The sequence below is a fragment of the Sparus aurata genome, chromosome 17 (assembly GCF_900880675.1).
Source record: "Sparus aurata chromosome 17, fSpaAur1.1, whole genome shotgun sequence".
In the NCBI taxonomy this organism is placed as follows: domain Eukaryota; kingdom Metazoa; phylum Chordata; class Actinopteri; order Spariformes; family Sparidae; genus Sparus; species Sparus aurata.
The window spans coordinates 17322062-17343822 of record NC_044203.1 but is presented as its reverse complement, the minus strand read 5'-3'; the positions used below and the strand labels follow the sequence as shown (position 1 = coordinate 17343822).

Below are 21761 nucleotides of genomic sequence, written 5' to 3'. Positions count from 1 at the left end.
TAATCAGTTCGCAGTACTTGACACAATTCAGTCAGCACTAAGAGAAACATTAGGGGAATATTCTATTTAAGCACATTAATAAATATATTCATTTTGTCTGCATTACCAGTATCAATAATACAAAAATGTTGAACATTTGATCTTATAATTGGCAAGGCCCTACTATACTGCATACTGTCAGAAATAAATGATAAAACACACAACTTTATTGCAACAAACTGTATCCTGTCATGTGTGTGTATTGATAGCCCACTAAGAAGGGGGATATGATATTTAAAGAGCAAACATATGAGAACGTATGGTTTTAAACATTTCAGCTGATGATATATGGATGAAGGATGAGGGGCTCAATTCTGTGTCCAAACTTAAATCTATATCACCTGTGTGTAGTTTTGCAGCTCAGACTGGGAAGAGCTGGGGACGGCCCATCAGAAAACTGATAGTGAGGAGGAGAAGTCTGCTGCTGTGGAGTCATGTCTCAGTTCTCTGAATAATCAGGAAGCAACGGACCAGAGGGCTGACCAGGCAGCACTGACAGAGTGAGTGACAGATCATACATTTATGTTCTCTATAAAAATATGTATGCTTATTTTATTTCTGTGTAGTGTTGCAGGTATGAGCCTGATAGATCTATGTGCAGCTGATATTACTGAGCATATGAAACTTCATCATTGATGATACTGCTGGATTAACCCTAAATGAGTTAATGTGAGGAAACAAATCAATATATTTTTGTACAGTCGAGTCACGAGATTCATTTTATGAAAACTTGCCATTTTACAGGTAAATAAATGAAACAAATTGGTATGTGAATATTATTTTAAAAATATTGTTTATGTGTCTTAAAGAATCAAAGTCTGAATCTCAATGTCCTTTCTGAACAGGCTGTTAGAGGAGGCAGCAGAAGGACTGCACCTACTGTCAGACAAGCTCCCACCTCCAGGTACTGCTGGCCAATCCATAATACTCACTGTAATTATATTCAGAATTATAGCTGCAAGCAGCGATGAACGGGCCCTCGCAGTCCACGCGCATCGGGGCATGCTGCTGTCTGGGTGTGCTGCGTAGATGTATTCAGGACAAGACCCTCTACATTTTAGAGCAATTTGGAGTAGATGGCAAATTGTATGTGGAAGTTATAATGAGTTGATGGTTTTATGGCAAAGCATGAAATTGGACCGTGCCACCAGGTGTGACGTAGGTGAAAGCTTTTAATAAGTTTTGTCCACAGATGCTACTTGCAGAGTTTGTTGCAAATTGATGAAATGGCCTATGAGGAGTTGGAAAAAGTAAGTTTATAATTTTTTCACAGAGCCTTAGTGGGTCATGGGGAAGTAGTCATCTGTGTTTCATGTCATTCGGACAGACCAATTTGGAGATATGCAGCACTTTGTGTTTTGAGCAGAATGTACAGGAAGTTGTTATTTAATAACATGAGTATTGTTTGGAATATCAAAATTCTTAGCTTAATAGCTTTTTGTCAGGAGAGTCCACAGATGCTGTGTGCAAAGTTTGGTGCATGTCGGTGAAATCGCCTGGGAGGAGTTCGAAAAAGTAGGTTTGCGACATTTTGCGAATTTGTGGAAAAAAACGGAAGACGGTGGCCTATACTACGAGATTCAGCACAATTCAGTGAACGCGTGGATATAAGGTTTTTGAATGCGCGACAAAGTATATGTGAGTTATAAGTCAAAAAGCACTTTCCTTGATTATAGCAGCACCTAGTGGTGAAAATTGAGTACGACAATAGAATATGAAATTTTTCGGCAGGTGTGATGTATATTCCAAGTTTGGTGAGTTTTGGGGTATGATCAGGCAGTGAAAAATGCGATCACTTAGGACGAAAAAGTCGTCATTCGAAAAAACAATAGGGGTTAAGACCTGCTCGGGGTTGTGACCTGCTCCGACCCTAAAAAGGTGAGTCATCTTTTGTAGCTGTCTCATTTTGTGGCTGTAATATGCTTGCTATTGTGTGCTCAGTAGGGCTGTTTCCAAATAACTCGCTGGAATAAATTCGAACTAACGTGAAATTTTCAAATCAATTCAAGGGCACAATTGTTCTACCCATGGTGTTTAATCTGAAATGTTTCTATTTGCTACTTCTCAGATGATTTTTGGTTGTTTTGGGTGTCTGTACAGCACAGCTCACCACTTTCCTCCAGTTTGCTTTAACCATGAGAACAACATACGTCTAGTTTTCTGAGGGGGCAACTGAGCAGGAAGTTAGTTTGCTTCACAAAGCAATGTCAAGTGAGATTTCTGTCTTTGCCAAAAGCTTCCAGTAACGAGGAATTTAAACCTCTTTTCTGAAGCCAAACTCCTCAGCTGTGTGACAAGGAGCTAGTCCAATTTCAAGCAATTAGGTTTTGAAAATCTGCCTGCCATGTAGAAAAATGGGCCCAGTGTACTTCATAAATATGCACTCATAGTGGGAAGAAGGGGATACTTCTGCTCTGACTACAAGTGTGCCTCCTGAAGTGATATTTCACTTTTCACAAGTGTTTCGTAGCACTCCACATCCTCCCCAGGAGTTCAGGACCAGTATCCCTCCATCGTTAGCTGCCCTGAGGAGCTGGAGTCACTGGTGGTTTCTACAGATCTTGATACTTAAAATTGCCAACAGGCAATTCTTCATACCTACCTGCTTAAAAGATGTTGTGAGTGGAGCAACCAGCTTGGTTCATTGACCTCTCATGAAATCTTTTGAGACAAAAAAGAAGAAAGAAAGAAGGAGAGAGAATGAAAGAAAGAACAAAAAGATCTAATGAATTCTTCTAAGGTTTGTCACATTTTTTCTCCCTCAGGTAAAGCCTTGCTGGATGTGCTGGTGTTGGGCTCTTCAGAGCAGTCTCCTCCAATCAAAGACCTGCTGCCTCTGCTGGGAGCCCTCAAACACATGTCCTGCTGGCACACTGCTAAGATCACTGTAGTCACAAAACACACTACCGGGTGAGGAGAAGAAACACATTTCTTGATTTGCACAAAACTAAAAATGACCAATCTTATATGCGATTACAACAAGATAAGAGGAAGTCTTTGTAATTCAGTCTACATGTACATTAACTGGGTTTGGAGTGACAATACCAACACAGACACATGCACCTATTATTTTTTTGTGGTATGCTAAAAAAGAAAGGCTGATGATTGCAATGAAAAAAAATTGTAAAATGCAGATATAGTTGTGAAATGCTCAGTTTTTACCACCAGGGGGTGGTAGAAGAGTACATATGAGCTTTTGTCAACATAATTGATGAAATAGTCGAGGTAACATTTTCACTCATTTGAGTTAGAGACAAAGCTGCTGCAATAAAGCTTCAACAATATTTTACTGCTGTACGACCTAAAAATCAATTTAAGATGATTCAGGACTTTGATGCCTAATTTACAGGAAGCAGGAATAAAAGTTCCCAAATTTCAACAGTCATGGCCATTATTTGCCTTTTTTTCTACCCAGGTGGCAGAAAGCAGCGTCCTACCTGAGTGCCAGTCTGGTGGAGCCTGCTGATCTAGACAGCTGTATAGACCACAGAGAACTATGGAGGGGCGGTCTGATCATCAGAGAGAAGAAGGTAAGGAAGCCAGGAAGTGGAGCGAGTGAGTAGCGTGTGCTCGTTTTGCATATTCATTTCACTTTTGTCTTGTAGGAAATTGGCAGAGAAAACATGAACTCACTTAAATCTATAGAATGTACAGCAGAACAGCTCAGCAGTATTAGTATTTGTTGAAAACACTTTAATGGTTACAAACAGAAAAGAGAGGCTGTTGGCGACACTGGACTCTGGGGGGCCGAAGAGGCTGGCTAATGAGAAAGAGGAAGGTTGTGTGCCTACGTATATGTGTGTACAACATTTGCGCGCCTCTGCAGTAAAAAAAAAAAAAGATATTTGCCACAAATATGTATACATTATTTGTATGAATAAGTATATTGATACAAATATGTATACATCATTTGTTTTAATTTATACAAAAGGTAATGCAATAATGTTAGGTTAAATTATGAAACACAGAATGTATCTAGGTATTTGGAGATCTCCTTAAAGCACTTCGTAAATGCGACACCTAAATACCTCTCAAAATATTGCAACCATATTGTAGGGATGACATTTAGTTCTCTCATAAGATATAAACACGATGAGATTTTTGATAAATAATCCTCAGTAATGTGGCCATAATGACTAAATAAGCAAAGGCAAGTGTTATAACAGGTAGAGCAGTCTGTTCAGAAAATCACTTGACTGTAATGCAGCCTTTAAAACCAACAACAGACATATATTATGTCATATCACACAATATAAGAATATAAGATCTATATATTACCCAGTTTTGAAATACTGTAAGTGTGATAGATTATTTAGAAACAGCAATTCAATTCAATTCAAAATACTTTATTTGTCCCTAGGTGGCAATTTAAGGATGGGGTGTGTGTGTGTTAGCCACTTGCTGTCGAGGGAGATAATTTTTTTTTGTCTTATCAACTCTGTTTATGTGATTGCGTATGCATTCTGAACGTGTACTGAAGAGAGCGTCAAGAAAATCTGTGTCCTCTTGAACCTACCTGCTTGCTCGCCCAGGGCTCTTTACGATGAGCAACGATCTCTGCAGGCTGGAGTGCACAGCTTGCTGGCCCCAGTGAAAAACGGTACAAAAAGGGCTAATCGTGGTTCAGAGACCTGATTCATGCCTCGGTGTTTGTTCCTTTATCTTTTCTCATATGTAATTCATCATGCCATGCACACAGAGCCATGTGGGAAAATTTCACACATTTTCTTTTAAATTGAATGGATTTTTGATTCTGTGGGGCATTAGTCTTTTTATGCTGCTGATTAAATCTAGAGGCATTACTCGAGGTCACTGGGGGTCATGGGAAATGGCTCTGCCCTGCTGGCATTGCTCTGGCAGCTGACCCGACCCGGCCTGGCCCGCCCTGGCACTGCCCAACCCAGCTCTGCCCCGCTCTGACTTGACCTTGCTCCCTGAGGAGTCGGCTGCAATTGATTATTGGGCCGGGCTTTGGCAAAGGACAAAGAGAACACCACTGGGCAGTTTCTGTCAGTATTTAAAGGACAGCACTAATGTTACTTGAGGTAACATCAGCAGATAGGTAGCTTTTAAGGAATTTTAAATTGTAAAAGTATATTTGGATAAAAATAATGGCTTTAACTACAGTGTTCAACCTCATTCCCTTCGCTAAAAGTAAGAAGGGAATCCCTACGATTAAACCCACTGTTTCTGAGACTGAATAGGAACAGATCTCTGCAGCAAGGCCCCAGAGTCTTGTGGGAACTCTTCTAGATGAGTGGAGGCCATTATTTTGGATCAAGATGTAAAACAATAACATTTTTGTAATGTCTGGGTGTCTGCACAGTTTTGCCCATGAAGTGTACTTAATTTCCACGAAGCTTTACATACTGCCTGTTGTGAGTGGGCTGAGGTGAGCTGAAAGCATTTTTTGTTGCTTCTCTAGAGACAACTTCATGCCCACTTGTACTTCTTTCTCATTAAGCGGAATCTCTGGCAGGTGCAGCAGTTTTCTGTCTCTGGACAGAGCTGGCCAATTTTGTGCTATTCTTCCATGTTTCTCTGGGGAGAGTGAGCAATCTGTTTCGCGGTGGAGTTTCCCTTTATGTCTCATACTGTTGATTTTTAAAAAAATCTGGCTGAGATTTTTATTTGCCATTTTCAGTTTGTGCCTGAAAAAACAAACAGAGGTATCTTGAAATGGCTCTAAAGATGCATTATGATGTTGAATGATGCGTTTTGCAAAGAATGTCAAATGTCAGGTTTTTTTTATAATATAAACATTTTTAAGCATTAAGCAGCCTGCTTTTATCTTTTTTTTGCTTGATGACAATGCATGTTTACCATTTCTCACAGTGTTTTCAACAGCTGTAAGGCCTAAGAGGTTAACAAATTTTGCTCATGCTAATACTCCTGTAGTGGAAATAACATATCATTATGCATACTCCTATCTTTGTGGCCCGCTGGCTGATGTTGTCACACAGTACGTATATATATTATTCATGAGGCAAAATAAAAAATACTGTACTTGGTCAGTGTTGTGCGTCTCTTGGGCATAAATAAAGAGTCATAAAGTTCAAAAGGTTCACAAAAGCTAATGCAGATCTGTAGCTAAGGACACTAATGACTGACATTTTTTGTTTAATTTAACAGAGGCTAAATATTTCTGTTTGTATTTTTAATATATTTGTCTGTGTGTGTCCTTGAAACAAGTTGAAAGTAGCATTAATTCTAGAACAGAACAAGCTTGAAACACTGCATCTTAAGTAAAGTTGCACAATATATTACCAAAATCAACCAGCTAGAATTAATCACAGAGCAACTCCTTTCACATTATGTATAATCATTTTTTTCCGTTGTTGATTCAGAAAAAATTCATTATTGACACTTCACCCAAATAAATGATTTAGAATTGCAGACTATCTATTGAACAAATTTGAATACATGTAAGGGATGCTTATAAAAATGAATAAAACATATGTAAACTGAGATTTTTATAATTCTCAAATGTTTATATTGGTATTGACATCGTCAAGTTTCAGTGACACTTGAGTTGAATTTTTTTATCCTAGTCAACTGGCAATGCTATTGCATGCTTGACAGAAGTTTTCTCTGCTCGGTCGACTAAGCTCTGAGTATGCTGAGGCAAGCATGCAGCTTCTCCTTCAATAAAGTGACCTTTTCTAAGTTGTTGCTTTCAGAAGTGAGTTGGCTCCGTCAGTCAGTCAGTAAAATCTTCACAGTTTGAGAGTGATGGAACAAAGGAGAATTCCCAAAGGAATAAAGGCCTGTCAAATATAACAACCACAACTTTATAGCCTTTTGATACAGAGCATAACATAATAATATGTGTATGTATGTGCACGTGTAACATGAAATGTACAGCCATGTGAGGAAAACTTGAGAGCAAATGCTTGACAATTGAGTAACATAGGCCAACTGTAACACAGCAATCTGCTGGAGGCCGAAAAGCATGTGTATCTCTGTTGTAGTACAACTACTCATTGCTAACTAAAGTTCTTCTGATTGCAAGAGATTGTCTGTCTTTGATAAAAAAAAAAATTAAATCACTTGCTGATTTCTCTTTGTGTGTGTGTGTTTTCCTCAGTATGTGTCAGAGCTCCGTTTCGATGGCTTTTCTTTGCGCTCTCCAGTGCATCAGATATCAGGGTCCAGTCCCTTGGAAGCTCCATACACCACTACAGACCACAAACAACAGTCTCAGGTGAGTCCTGAGCACTTCACTACCTGTCACTCATGTTTAACCTTTCACCTTGAAATGACAATTTGTTCATCATGTCATGTCAAGTGTATCATATCTGGCCTGATAATGGGTGGCATGCGTGCCTGTTTTTATATGTTTTTTGTTGAGTAGCGAGTCCCATTTCTGAACCTCCAACATTATTCAGTTGACATGGACGTTATTAGGAGAAGATACCTTAGAGGTACCCTGTGGCATTATACATACTATAAAACCTAATATTAACATAGTTTGTACAACATGCACATTAAAGAAAAATTACAAATCTCACAAGAGTTTTTTGACAGTTTCAGGTCCCAACTTTTGGGAGAAATTGTTCATGGCGCTGACTTAATAGCCAGCTAGCTTCAGTCATGCAGGACGATACTTATCGATAAGAGTATCGATAAATATCGGTACCGATAAGGAGTATCAGTATCGATAAAATCCTAACGATATACATCCCTACTCTTAATCCCTCTGGGGGAAATACTCAGGGAAATGCTGGGGAAATGGTAGTCAGTGGGCTAAACAAAAGTATGTTTGAATCACTGAACAAATCAAAGAAATCTTCTCATTTAACTTTTCAAAAACCTTATACAGCTACCTTTCTGAATGTCATAGAGCTGTTCACTTCATTCTGTTTTTGTTTCTTTCTCTATAACAAAGATGTGTTATCCAGCATGCCAGCAGTGTCCCCGCAGCCACAAACAGAATCTTCTGCCAGAGATTTGTTGGCCCTGTAGTTGATCCAAAAGTTGTCACAGAGGAAGCCTTGTTTGAGGCTGTTCATTTCTGCAGCTTGAAACAAGACTTGATCAAAATGATGTCAGTGTCCATGTTCCCTGCAATCTTCAGGGGAGGTTTTGATTGACAGGATGTTTAGTGGATAATGACTGAATTTTCATTTAGAGGACAACTGTTCCTTTAACCCCAGTTTAACCTACATCTTTGTTCCTAGCTATAGGGTAGAGTGAGCTTTACACAGTCTTGTCTCCTAATGATTTGGTGGCTAGAAGAAGATGAGTTCACATGAGGGGTCACTTCCTGGTTGCCCTTTAATCACAAAGAGCAACCTGCAACAGGAGGACCCTCACATCCGTCAGATAAATCAAATGTATTTTATCTGCCAAATGACTGACGACCTCTTATACCTGTGATGACCTCGTAGCCAGAAAACAGTATTCTTATAAAGATTTGTTGTCTCATGATGCAAAGCCAATGCCCAAGATTTTAACTGAGAGGAATCTGTAGGCTGCAGTTAGCCTTCCTCGATTTTGCGCTATCTTTTCGCCCATCCATCTCTCACCAGTGTTTATTTACTTTAAGGGCAAACCTCACTTTCATTTGGCATCAACCTTTTTTTGCCAAGTTACATCTTTCACATTTAATTTCTCAGCTTTTCCTTTTCTGTCAGATCTTGTATCCTACATTTCTTGATGGAGCAGTTCAAAATTATTTGTCTTGAGGTGATATAAAGAACTGGCTGATACTGTAAAACTTGAGTGAGCTGTCGGCTCTCTGTGATATTTGCATCCACATAGTGTGTCACCTTAGTTAATGTGTATCAACACTGTTGACAGTGAATCACTCATGCCTCTGCTAGTTGTTTTCTTTATTAAGCTATTAATCATATGGTCTATATAATGTCAGAAATAATGAAAAAGAGTTTTGTTGTCCATGTTGATGCTTCAAATGTTTTGTTCAACTAACAGCAAGAATTCAAAGATGTTCAATTTGAAACAGAGAAAAGCACCAGATCTTTTTGTCGTAAAGGCAGGACCAAGTGAACTACTGGTATTTAGCCATGTTAGCCTCATTACCCATTAGCGATTGGTCCACCATTTTACTTCAGACTTAAATATCTCAGCTTTTGCCTGCACCATCATTAGGTTAGTGTCTGACATATTTGTAAAATATTTTGGTTTTTGACCTAAAAGACTGAAGCATTCACAATTAGCGAATGTTGACAGCTTGTAAGCATGCTAGCGAATGTTAGCATGCTTACAAGCTGTCAACATCTTAGTTGGTAGTTGATGGTAAACATACCTGATAAATCAGACAGTTAGCATTGAGAACGTTAGTGTGCTGATGTTATCACTTTGCTAAAGTGGTGCCTACTACAGCCTCACAGAATCACAAGCATGGAGGTAGACTGTCGATTGATTTACTGACTTTTTTAAAATGCTGAATTATTATAGTCATGTGATTGAGTGTTGAAACAGTAATATTTTTCTGTGTTGGTGGGGGTTGTGTGTTGTGTAAAAGCTGTGTAGTTGTGTACAATGTGTGAGACTATGTCTTTTATAATAGTTGGTATAGTTCTCTAATGAGTCTCCTAATGTAGAATAATATCAATAACAATAAAACCCAACTGGGTTTACTGCACACATGCACATCGTACTGTTGGTATTAGTAGCCTTACTATTAAAGACAATTACTTGATAGGATGTCTGTTGTACACATTAAAGAAAATATTGAAAATAATCTCTTCAGGCGAGGGGAGTTATACACAGAGACATTTATACGTTTTATATTGTTTAATTATGTGTGATGTGTTTATCTTAACCATTGTCTGCTCTTCTTTGCTTGTGTTGTTGTGTGTGCTCATCAGTTAAAACAGCAGAGCACTGAGTTTAAGGGGTGTGTGTGTGTGTGTGTGTGTGTGTGAGAGTGCGTGTTGTGCATTCTGCATTCTGCTCATTTGCATGTCTACGAAGAGTGAGACTGTTTATGTGCGTTTGTGTTTTGTGTGTGTGGGGGTGTGTGATCTCATCAGATCTCTGTACAGAGAAGCAGATGGTGGTGATTGTCTTGGCACACAATTAAAAAGAACTCTGAGGACAACAAAACTATCACATCTCCACACTGCTGGGATAACTGACTGTAAAATGACTTAGACACAAACACACAATCTAAACTCTGCTCAGACGAAAACTATTAGGCCTCCTCCCTGTCAGGAGTAATTGTTATGATAATTACTAACACACACACATACACAAGCTCTTGCTCAGCAGGCAGGGAGGCCACACTGCGCTGTGTGAGCACCGAACCTGAAGTATGTGTTCAGTATGAGATTTATTATCTACTACACATTAGGAATAACCTGCAGGCAATTATTAAATATAGGAGTGCTTATATCACATACTTGTAATATAGTTGTCTGTTATATGGATTAAATGTTCAATAACGGTACACACAATTAATAGTATAGAATAGTATAGAATATCTTAATTTGGCACTGTGCAGTGAAACTACACAAGTATGCAGCTGCTGTACTGGATGCCATTTAAAAAAATACATAAATGAATAAAAAATAGAACAAAGCATTTGATCAAGTATCATTTAGTTAACAACATTATAAATGGTGTCAATCCAACTGGCATCCATCGGTCGAACAGGCTGTATTTGGTCCCAGTTCAGTTGTGTCCACTGCGAGGCTGCTGAGCTCGGTTCTGTTACCCACTCACCTGGTCTGCCCATTCTCTCCTCAGCAGTATTCGCTAGCACTCCTCCAATGCTCTGAGCTCCCTGTCCAGGCAGAGTCGGCTCAAGACTGCTAGTTGCACCATTAGGCTAACAAACTAACGGCAGCTATAGTAACAGTTTATGTAACTCCGGTGATATGCTGCCTCCTACTTGTTTTCATTATGAATTTGGTGGTCAGTTCATATTGGTCTTTTTAGGAGTTTTTGTGAAAAAATTAAAATGGAGAGCTAAGGAAATGTTGCTGAAAAGGTAATTGTACATCCTTTCTACACATTCTCAAAGCACCCTGTATTGAGGAATTGCCTATGAATCATGCTACAGTCGCCTTTTTTATCCTTCCAACTTTGTCTCCAGGGAGCTGTGTGCTAGAGACACTTTTTATTAATGGTAAATGTTCTCCTACACGGATCCAACAGCCCTCCGGCATATTCAAATGTTGACATTTAGTCTCTTGGAGTGTCCTTTTTGAAAGCACCTCAAGACAGTTTGTCAAGGAAAGGAAAGAGCTTGACATCGCACTTTCTTTTAGGTTTTCTGGCCACAAAATCTGCATTCAGACACATCCTGCTCTCCTAAGCAACCTAAGACTGCAGCAAAACTCATGCATCAGTCTGTCCTTCTATTCTTAGCAAACATAACAACAACTGCTTGTTGATACCTAATCTGTTCAGCTACAAAAGACTATTTGTTTCACCACAACACCCTCCTGTCACAAAAAATATGTGATTCCAAGGATTTTAAGACTATGGAAATATACAGACAATATTTTTGTAGTATTTGTGAAAATAGTGCCAGTGTTGGTCAGTAAAGTGGCTTCACAATCGCCTTATACACTATCTTGCCAACAGGATTCGTTCATCTGCCTTGACTCGCATATGAACTTAAGTGACATCCCATTCTTAATCCATAGGGTTTGATATGACGTCGGTCCACTCTTTGCAGCTATAACAGCTTCAGCTCTTCTGGGAAGGCTTTTCACAAGGTTTAGGAGTGTTTATGGGAATTTTTGACCATTCTTCCAGAAGCACATTTGTGAGGTCACACACTGGTGTTCGACGGAAAGGCCTGGCTCTCAGTCTCCGCTCTAATTCATCCCAAAGGTTTTCTGTTGGGTTGAGGTCAGGACTCTGTGCAGGCCAGTCAAGTTCATCCACACCAAACTCTCTCATCCATGTGTTTATGGACCTTTCTTTGGGCACTGGTGCACAGTCATGTTTGAACAGTAAGGGGCCATTCCCAAACTGTTCCCACAAAGTTGGGAGCATGGAATTGTCCAACATCTCTTGGTATGCTGAAGCATTCAGAGTTCCTTTCACTGGAACTAAGGGGCCAAGCCCAGCTCCTGAAAAACAACCCCACACCATAATCCCCCCTCCACCAAACTTTACACTTGGCACAATGCAGTCAGACAAGTAGCGTTCTCCTGGCAACCACCAAACCCAGACTCGTCCATCAGATTGTCAGATGGGAAAGCCCGTTTCGTCAATCCAGAGAACGTGTCTCCAGGGTTACTGCTCTAGAGTCCAGGGGTGGCGTGCTTTACACCATTGCATCCGTCGCTTTGCATTGCACTTGCTGATGTATGGCTTGGATGCAGCTGCTCGGCCATGGAAACCCATTCCATGAAGCTCTCTATGCACTGTTGAGCTAATCTGAAGGCTACATGAAGTTTGGAGGTCTGTAGCGATTGACTCTGCAGAATGTTGGCGACCTCTGCACACTATGCTTCTCAGCATCCGCTGAACCCGCTCCAACATTTTACGCGCCCTACCACTTTGTGACTGAGTTGCTGTCGTTCCCAATTGCTTCCACTTTGTTATGATACCACTGACAGTTGACTGTGGAATATTTAGGAGCGAGGAAATTTCACGACCGGACTTGTTGCACAGGTGGCATCCTATCACAGTACCACGCTGGAATTCACATGCCTAGGTGCTTGCTTTTATACACCTGTGGCCATGGAAGTGATTGGTACACCCGATTTCAATTATTTGGATGGGTGAGTGAATACTTTTGGCAATAAAGGGCTCCAGACTGCGACCAAATGATCGCATTTTGCAACCAAAATTTGAGACAGTGCAACCAAATTTTACATTTAGTCACGCATGTGCGACCGCTGAATTTGCCAGCATTTTTTTTTTTTTTACACTGGTACATGGAAGGGTCGAATCAAAGAATCTGGAATCACTGGTGGTAGGCCAATGTGTGTGAGAGGGGGAGGGAATAGGCAATGGCACTTTAAGTGGCTAATGTGTGGAGGGGGAGGGTTCTCAAGCTGTTGTGAGCGCGGAAGGAGAATGTTTCACTTTCAGCGAACAATGGCGAAACGAACTCTTGGCGCTTACGTGTCGGCTGCGTGGCGGAGCTGACAGGTTTCACGCAAGTCTGTGTGTTAACTTCCACCAGGTCTGTGCGCTGCGTATCTGCTCCGTCCCAGCTCCGGTAGTCAGAAGCCCTCCGGAACAAGATACCCAGGACCAGGGGCGTCGCTAGGAGTGCAAAAGATTTGGGGCTTTAGCCACAGTTACTGTTGCCTCAGTTACCTTGAAAAAGTAATCTGATTACTGATTACTGATTACTCCTTTAAAAGTACAGCCAGAGTGTTCAACGAACTTTAATATTCTCATCTTTAGCTTACACGATCTCAAAATAATGACTGTATTTCCAGCAAGAAAGCGTTCATCTCTCTCCTCCCTCCATTGTTGTGTGTGTTTATGTCGCTGCGTGGTGTTACACGTGAGTTGTCCTCATGCTGAAAACGTGAAAACTTGATGCACACGTGACATCACTCCCCGAGACGCAAGAGGAAAGCAAAAATATGTATTTTTACTAAGGAAAATGACAAAAATGATAGTAACACACAGAGCCTCGAATAAGTAAATTTAATCCGATTACTGGTTTGTAAATATTAACGCGTTCGATTACTCGTTACTGAAAAAAGTGGTCGGATTAGAGTAACGCGTTACGGGCATGACTGCCTGCAGATGGTCTCTTTTTAATGACGGTCAGGGGATTTCTCCCCAGGGAAATTTTGGAAATTGGGCTGTTAAAGATGCAATTTCAATGTAGTTTGAGAAGGAAAGGAAGGCCAATCGTTGGGGTCCTCATCGTCATATTTTAATCACAAATAAAGCAAATTTTCCCTCACTATAGGCCTACTGAGTAATGTTTATGTTAAAGATATTATAGCCTATAATAATAATAATAATAATAATAATAATAATAATAATAATAATAATAATAATAATAATAATAATAATAATAACTTTATTTATCAGGGCTCGACAGTGCGACTGTTTTGCTCGCATTTGCGAGTTGATTATTTCCAGTGCGAATAGAAAATTACATTCAGTCGCATCAGTGCGACTCCGACAAAACTGTAGTACATGCACCGTTTTGCTGTTTACGTGAGCACTGAGCAGTAAACACCCACATTTTTTCTGCCGTTTATCCGCAGTTTTGCACAAACGCCTCACTACAGCCGCTCAGTTTCTCTGGCCGCTGTGTGTCTGCGCTCGCTGCCTCCTCTCCCCCTCCCTCTCCTGTTGCTGCTTCAAACATGACACCGGCTTTGGGACTGACCGGCTGATGATTGGCTGTTCTGCCTTAAGTCCCGTCTCTCTTGCTGTGTTAGATTTTATTGTTCAGCTCGTACTGATGATGCGGGAACTACCGCAAAATACCCAATAGCCTGGCGTTTATTTGTTTCAATCACTTAACAGACCTGGGGTCCGTTTCACAAAGCAGGTTTAGTGAAAACTCTGAGTCTGTTAACCCTGAAATGAGGGAAACTCTGAGTTTTCCGTTTCACAAAGGGAGGTAACTCAAACCAGAGAAAGAGGGGTAACTCTAGCCTGTTTCACAGAGAGAGGTAACTTAAGCTCTCGGTCAGTTACCATGGTAACATACTCTCTGAAACTAACCTGGTCGGGACCAGGTTTTTCTAAACAAACCTCGAGTTTCTCTCTGTCTCCGCCCTCTTTCAGCCACACACGGTATTTGATTTCCTCATTCATTCAGTCAGCAGGCGAGTTTTGGCGTAGTATAGTTCTGCCGTCTGTAGTCTCAGTCAGTAAGCCTTCATTAGAAATTATATTAGGTGGCGACTATTTTCACTACCATTGCATGTCCTTTTGATAATGATCCCGTGGATGAAGGTGCAGCATTACTGCGCAGAGAATTAAATATTCGTCAGGAGATGATTATCAGACCGCGCATAGATGTTCTTGCATTTCCAGACAATTATCTTTTTGAGCGGTACCGTTTCACGTCACAGTCCATCATTTACATACACAACCTAATCCGTCCTTACATTTCCAACATTACCAACCGAAGTCATGCTCTCACATCCCAGCAGATATTGTGTGTTGCGCTGCGTTTTTTTGCAAATGGGAGTTTGTCATACAACGTCGGAGATGCAGAGCAGTTGAGCAAGGCAACTGTATGCAGAGCGGTCAGAAAAGTGTGCCTCGCCCTGAAACGGCTACTACCCATCTTTATCGTTTTCAGCTCCTCTGCCTCCGTTAGAGGTGGCGGTGCTGGGCCACCACCCGTTTTACGGGCATCTGCTTTCTTTCTGTTGGCTAAGTAGAAGTCTGTGTTAGTTTAAATAGGCTTAATTATTTAACAGAACATGATATAGATGAGAAGACATTTATGTGTGTGAAAACAGCATTATGTTGGGGAGAAAACAACTGTACAGTCAAACAGCCACTTAATATTTACTTTACAATGTAAAACATGATCAAAATGAGGTACCCCCATGATATTATGCCGAGGTCTAACGTTTTTATGTTTCATCTTAAGTTGCTGCCAAGTGCGCTTCTCCCCCGCGGGATTGCACCTAAATGAAATAAATTAATAGGCTACCACTCAAGTTTCCCCCTGTAATATTATTGTGATTGCAAAGGACTACGTTTAAACTTACGCATTGACCCGAGCACCAATGTTCTCCCACGCCGTCTCCCTCTCTTTTGCTGCTGCAGCGGTGTTACACTTCCTTCTAAAAACGTGCTCAAACTCACCGTATGAGCGCATTAATATTTCCAATTTCAGTGGGTTGAAAAACGTAGCCCTCCTCTTCCCCGTTGTCATGGTGACTCGTTGAATCGGGGCTCCACTGATGCTGTCTTTTTATACTTGTGGTGCACGTGCTTAACTCCAGGTTAAACTACTCCGAGTTGATCAAACTAACTCAAATCTGCTGTTCTGGAACCGAAAACTCAGAGTTTCCTATCTCAGAGTAGATCAACTCAGAGTTCAGGGTTAGACTCAGAGTTTGTTGAACCTGCTTTGTGAAACAGACCCCAGGTGTTTATTTGGGACAGGCGTTTAATTCCCTCCTCACAAAAATCCGGGATGAAAATGTCACAAACTTCTCCAGCTTCTCTGTGAATTCTCTGGCATCCTTCTGGGCACAACACGTGAAAAAGGCGAAAAAGAAAAACGTGCAGTGTCAGTGGTCATGTCTTCTTCCTTGATGTTTTTTCAAAATAAATTAGACTCACAAGACAAGCATATATATAGTTTATTATTATTATTATTATTATTATTATTATTATGCATATTCTTGACTTTGAATGGGAACTGCTGTAAAGCATTTCTGTTTCTGATTCATATATTATGCAGTCAGTTTTCCATATTTTAAGTTAAATTAAATGAATCAAGACAGATGTCACATTTACATGTCAGGGTGTGGTTATTATAGGTGACTATAAAAAATGATCCAGGTATACTGATCCCTCCACTTTGGGATAATTAATGGTACTGTTTGTACAGTGCTTTCAGAAAATCAATCACCTGAAAAATGATAACAGAATTATAGGAGTGAGAGAAATGATACATCTCAAAATATTAAATATGCTGTAATTTCAATTTTGAAATTGTAATACGTGTTATAACGCAAACCCCTATTACTTTTTGCCACCACTGCCAGATCATACTGATTTTGCAGGGACAGACTCTCCAAACAATTAAATGGGAACAATTTCAGTTTATAAACAAGTCTTTTTTTTTCCAGAAAAACAGTTATTTTTATTTTTTTTCGTGGCTGGGCCACTATAATTACACATGGGGCCAGTAAAACTCGAATCTACTGGCCAAGCGGGCCAGTAAGAAAAAAATGTTATGTTGGACACTGGGAGGCAGCCGGGGCACTGTAGCTGTGAAGCTTTAAGACCTCCACACGAAGCAGCCTGGCCGTGTCCTTCACTGGAGAGCTATGACCCAAGTCCAGCCGTAGAGAGGTGGCTTAGTTCCAAGCGGGTCAGGAGACCAGACTGTGTTGACTGCTGGAGCAGGGACATTCTTCCAGTTTAAAAGAGCCAGTTATAACATTAAAATTAGTCTACAGGGTTAGGATTAGGCTAAATAAGTACTTTATTTGTTTGAAAATGACGTTTTTACCAAAATTGCTGAATTTTCATTGTGCTACTAAAAAATGTTGTGTGCTACTAAATTTTTCAGCATGGTAGCACAGTGCTACTTGGAAAAAAGCTTAGCTTCAAGCCCTGTTTATATAGCACCTTTCCAAAGATTGTTACAAGGTGCTGTACAACAGAAATAAAAACATAACAAATACAATTGCCTGACAACAACATAATAAAACATAAAACTGCCAAGAAAGATAAAATTGGACCTAAAATGTTTTTATTTAAAATCACACATCCTCAACAAAGTAATCATGCAACGATAATAAAACAAAATTAAGAGTCTTTAGAAGAGATTTAAAATAAGTCACTGAGCATAGGGTGAGAATAACACTGATGTTGAATTTGCAACAAATTTCCCCCCCGACTCTATGTACGTATATGGGCATATGCCATGATGAAAGTCAAGTCAGCTTCTGTGCAATTTGCGCTGGTGACAATGTTGCATTTGTGGCTGCTGGCTGTTCGATATGCAACCACATAAAAACCTCTGGGGCTATTTTCATCGTTAGGCCATTATTATTTTATTTGTATTTTTTTGTTAAGGCACAGAGATTCGGGGCTGTACGATGTGCCTATGCAGGACGCAGGAGCACGACGCAGCAATTCAGCTGAATTTAGCACAGAGCAGACAGGCAGTCACGCACCAAAACAACAATTTAACAGACGCTTATTTTTCAAAATAAAACACTCCGTGTTAACACCAGCACACAAATCTCAAAAAAGAGACAAATACAAGCTCTTCTACTAATCCTTTATTCGGGAAAACTTCGTGTTGTTGTTTTTATCACACATACCTATAACTGCTGTACTGCACAACTGGATTGGAGCAGTAACGCACCAGACACATCTTGTGGAATCTCTGGTTTATTTTCTTCCCAATAAGCACGGTAGTGTGCCAGAGTCAAATCCTAACTCAGAGGATGAGTCGAAGCCTAGAAATCCCTAGTACCCCTCACATCTCGTAACTGGACATGCAGCTGTGTGGCAGTTGCATAACGATGTCTGAGTGCATAGGTCCTTAGGTACTGGTCATCGTTGCGGTCTGTCACTCGTGGGGCTCCACTCCTGGGTCTGTCACGAACTCTGCCAGTAGTTCTGTGTCTTGATGCAAGTCTGCTGATGACACTTTGAGACACACCAAGTTCACGAGCAACATCTGACTGCCTGCCACCGACCCGAAGGCGCGCTATGGCCAGGTGGCGCTGCTCGTCCGTTAAGTGACGTCGTGTGTTCATGGCTGTTTGAATGATGAACTTGGAATGACTTACTGACAATATCAGCTTTTTATACCCACAGAATGTTGAAATTGATGCCACATTGAATGTAAGGCCCACTGTACACAGTGAGACCATCACGTGGAAAACACAAAATGAGGTGTGTCTATCACCCCAATACAATTGCCTCCCTATCCCAAAACTCTCTGAAGTGAAACAAACACCGTATGTATGAAATCCACTGAGTCTCTCACAATATCCCTAACTTATTGTGAGTAGTGTGTGTATATATATACATATACATATAGATATAGATCTAGATATACATGGCTTCGACTCATCCTCTGAGTATAATGATTTACGGTGTGTGCCCCTAAATTTTGTGATTGCGTTCCTAAAATTTTCAGTTAGGGGCCACTGCTCCTAGTAAAAAAAAGTTTCTGGACTATGCAATATAGTGTATCTGGATGACTGTTACATAATGTAACACAAAAATGGACTGCTAATGAAAAGCTCTCACTGTTCACAGTGCTATTCAGTAGTACTTGAAGTACATGGGACAAGATTACAGCACTCTTTGCACGAAAAATGAATGACAATAAAATGTATTTCTGTGGTAATGGAAGAATACACTGCACAGAAATCAGAATGAAGTCATGTTGAATCACTCCCAGTCAAGTTTAAACAAATAGTTCAAAGACATGTTTAACAACATGCATATGCAATTTTGAACTTCAGGTTTTTTGGCAAGGGAGGACTTTCTCTACTTGTTAGTGAAAGTGGGTGAAACTCAGAGTTCGACCTCGGCTCATTAAATTTTTTATATCTTCTCTTAATCTATAGGAGTCTATCAGAAGTAGGTCAGCACTTCATATTCTCTTCCAGATCAATAAATTATGAGATTGAGATTTCAGGCTTTCTTTAGTATTCTTGTAATTTCCTGTGTATTTAAATGACCCGTTTTCCCCTGTAACAAATGATTTATATATTATTGATTTCTTCGTAAAGTCATGAGCTTGTTAGGTAAGTAGGACAACTGCAGAATGTTACATTTTTAAAAAAAAATATTAGCTACAGTGTGTTTAAAAACCTGATGGGTTCCTGACCAAAAACAGAATATCTTATGTGTGTTATGGTGTTCTATAATGCTGAAACAATAGTTGGTCAATAGAAAGTTAATCAGTATCACTGACAATATTATAGTATATGTTGAATTATGTACAAAACAAAATTCTATTGTGAGTCCTTTGACAGATATTGTGATGAGTCACATTTTAAGTGGTGAATGTTACATTTAAATTTTTTCTCCGAAAATTGCAGCTTCTGTGATTTTGATGTTGCACTTTATTATATTAAGTTGTTTATTGAAGAAAACTGCCAAACATCTTCCCAGTGTGAGGGTATACATTGGGTTTTGTGCTTTTGTTTGAACAAAACAAGACATTTGAAGACCTCGCCTTTTAGCTTTTGGAACTTTTCATGGACTTATTTACTTTTTATCAGCCAAACAATTAGCCCAATATCTTGCTCGAGGACACTTCAGTTATATCCTTGTCGTAAAGCTGATAGAAGGTGTCCAACTCCCGAAGCTGAAGTGATTGTTGTTTATTTTTTCATGTTGTTCTGTGTGTTTTATCTTCATCCTTTTTGCTGTGTTTGTCTGTCTGTTCTGTTTTTTGCAGGTCTTCCATTACTACACACCAGCTTTAGATTTGGTTCAGCTGGTTAATTTATCAGACCTGCCCAGCTTTCTGATGTCTGGAACCCAGTTTGATCTGTATCCTTATTTCTAAAGTGTTTGTGTTTCTTAGTGACCTCATGTGCATTGTACTACAGCTTAATGGTCCCACTTGTATGAAGTAGATAGGTTGATGTGAAAATGTAAATATATCGATAACATGTAGTATTATCTAGATGCAAACGTCCTTGATTCTTTATCCACACCTTATACTCTTACCTTAGGGACATGGTTAAATGAAAGTAGAGGCTGCATTATCTACCATTCTCTGCAGCCCCCTGTCTCAAACCTACCTGTTGGTAGCACCTACTCCTCAATATTGTATTGTTCCTTCACCACCAACAAAAAGAAGCGTGTCTGGGAAATCAATGAAAGCTAAACTACTGTTGGACCAGCTGAGATCACTTCGTGGAAAGGTATCTGCCCCTAATCTGTGCTCTTATACATAGAAACACTTAAAATGGCAGCCATAGAACTTTGTAATTTCCAGTGACATAAATACATTCTGTTCAAGCTTCGATTTCTGCTGTTTAATTTAGTCCAAAGTCAAATGTGAAAAGATTATGCAGAAGATGCACTATGTGATTCTGAGAGACTGTGTATGTTTATGTTTGTCTGCTGTGTTTCTGTCTCCAGGTTGGAGCATTGTTTAGCCTCTCCTGTATAATCACCCCCATCTCCCAGCCCCCAGCCAGCCAGCTCAGCTCCCAGCGCTGGAGAGAGTCAATAGCCAAGAAACCAAAGTCCTTATCTGGTAAGACTGTTTCTTTATGTTCAAGTCATTTTAAGAACAAGAATCTTTAATTGATAACATAACTTGCAATGTACAAAATATGACAGTGGTTCTCTGCATTTAACCCATCCCAAGGAGGTAGGAAATATCGATACAACGATATATCGCGATATTTCGCCTTGAGGTACGTTGGTACACGTTGGTACGTTACCTACACTGGTGTAAAAAAAAAAGAATAATATTTTTTTTTTTTGGGCCCACCACCACCACCCCTCTTTGGAGGACAGCTTTATCTTTATTCAAACATAGGTATACAACCAAATAAAATTTTAAACATGGTTTAAGTAGCTCTGAAACCCACACATATTTAATGATAGCTGTAGACTGTGTGTGTTAAGAAGAGACACTGAGCAATATACTCTTTGTTTACTTGGCTGTCATTCATATGAAATTGATTGACAATGTTTTGTAATTCCTGTGAAATGGATTCAGTGCAGTCAATAAATTCTGAATTTCTTCAGTGACAAGGATATCGTGATGTATCGTGGATGAAATTTCTTGCAATATATCGATTATCGCAGAATCGCTGTATCGTGATATTATCGTTATCGTGGGCAAAATATCGTGATAGTATCGTATCGCGAGGTACCTGGTGATACCCAGCCCTACAAGGAGGCAGTGGGCAACATTCATGCCTGGGGAACAACTCCAGATCTTAGCCAGTGCTTTTAAGAGATAAGAGAAGTATAACTAATATAACCTGGGGAAATTGGATGGAAAAGAAACTGGACAGCAGGGATTAAGTATACAAAATGTTTGATTTAGAAATATATCGCCACAATATAAAAGGTCAAATTAATTTTCAACCGCATCAGTAAAGCAAAGGAAGAAATGGGTA

The 21761-nt window shown here is 39.9% G+C and overlaps 1 protein-coding gene across 3 annotated transcripts in view; it reads left to right on the top strand.

The window, feature by feature from the left end:
- Positions 1-21761, top strand: part of mtbp (MDM2 binding protein) — a 38920-nt gene that overhangs the window by 1073 nt on the left and 16086 nt on the right. For all 3 annotated transcript variants that reach the window (XM_030392726.1, XM_030392724.1, XM_030392723.1), the window contains exons 4-11: positions 391-539; positions 885-943; positions 2805-2949; positions 3455-3569; positions 7127-7243; positions 20075-20169; positions 20480-20546; positions 20767-20884. In XM_030392726.1, coding sequence (XP_030248586.1) covers positions 391-539; positions 885-943; positions 2805-2949; positions 3455-3569; positions 7127-7243; positions 20075-20169; positions 20480-20546; positions 20767-20884 — 865 coding nt within the window. The remainder of the gene's footprint in view (positions 1-390; positions 540-884; positions 944-2804; positions 2950-3454; positions 3570-7126; positions 7244-20074; positions 20170-20479; positions 20547-20766; positions 20885-21761) is intronic.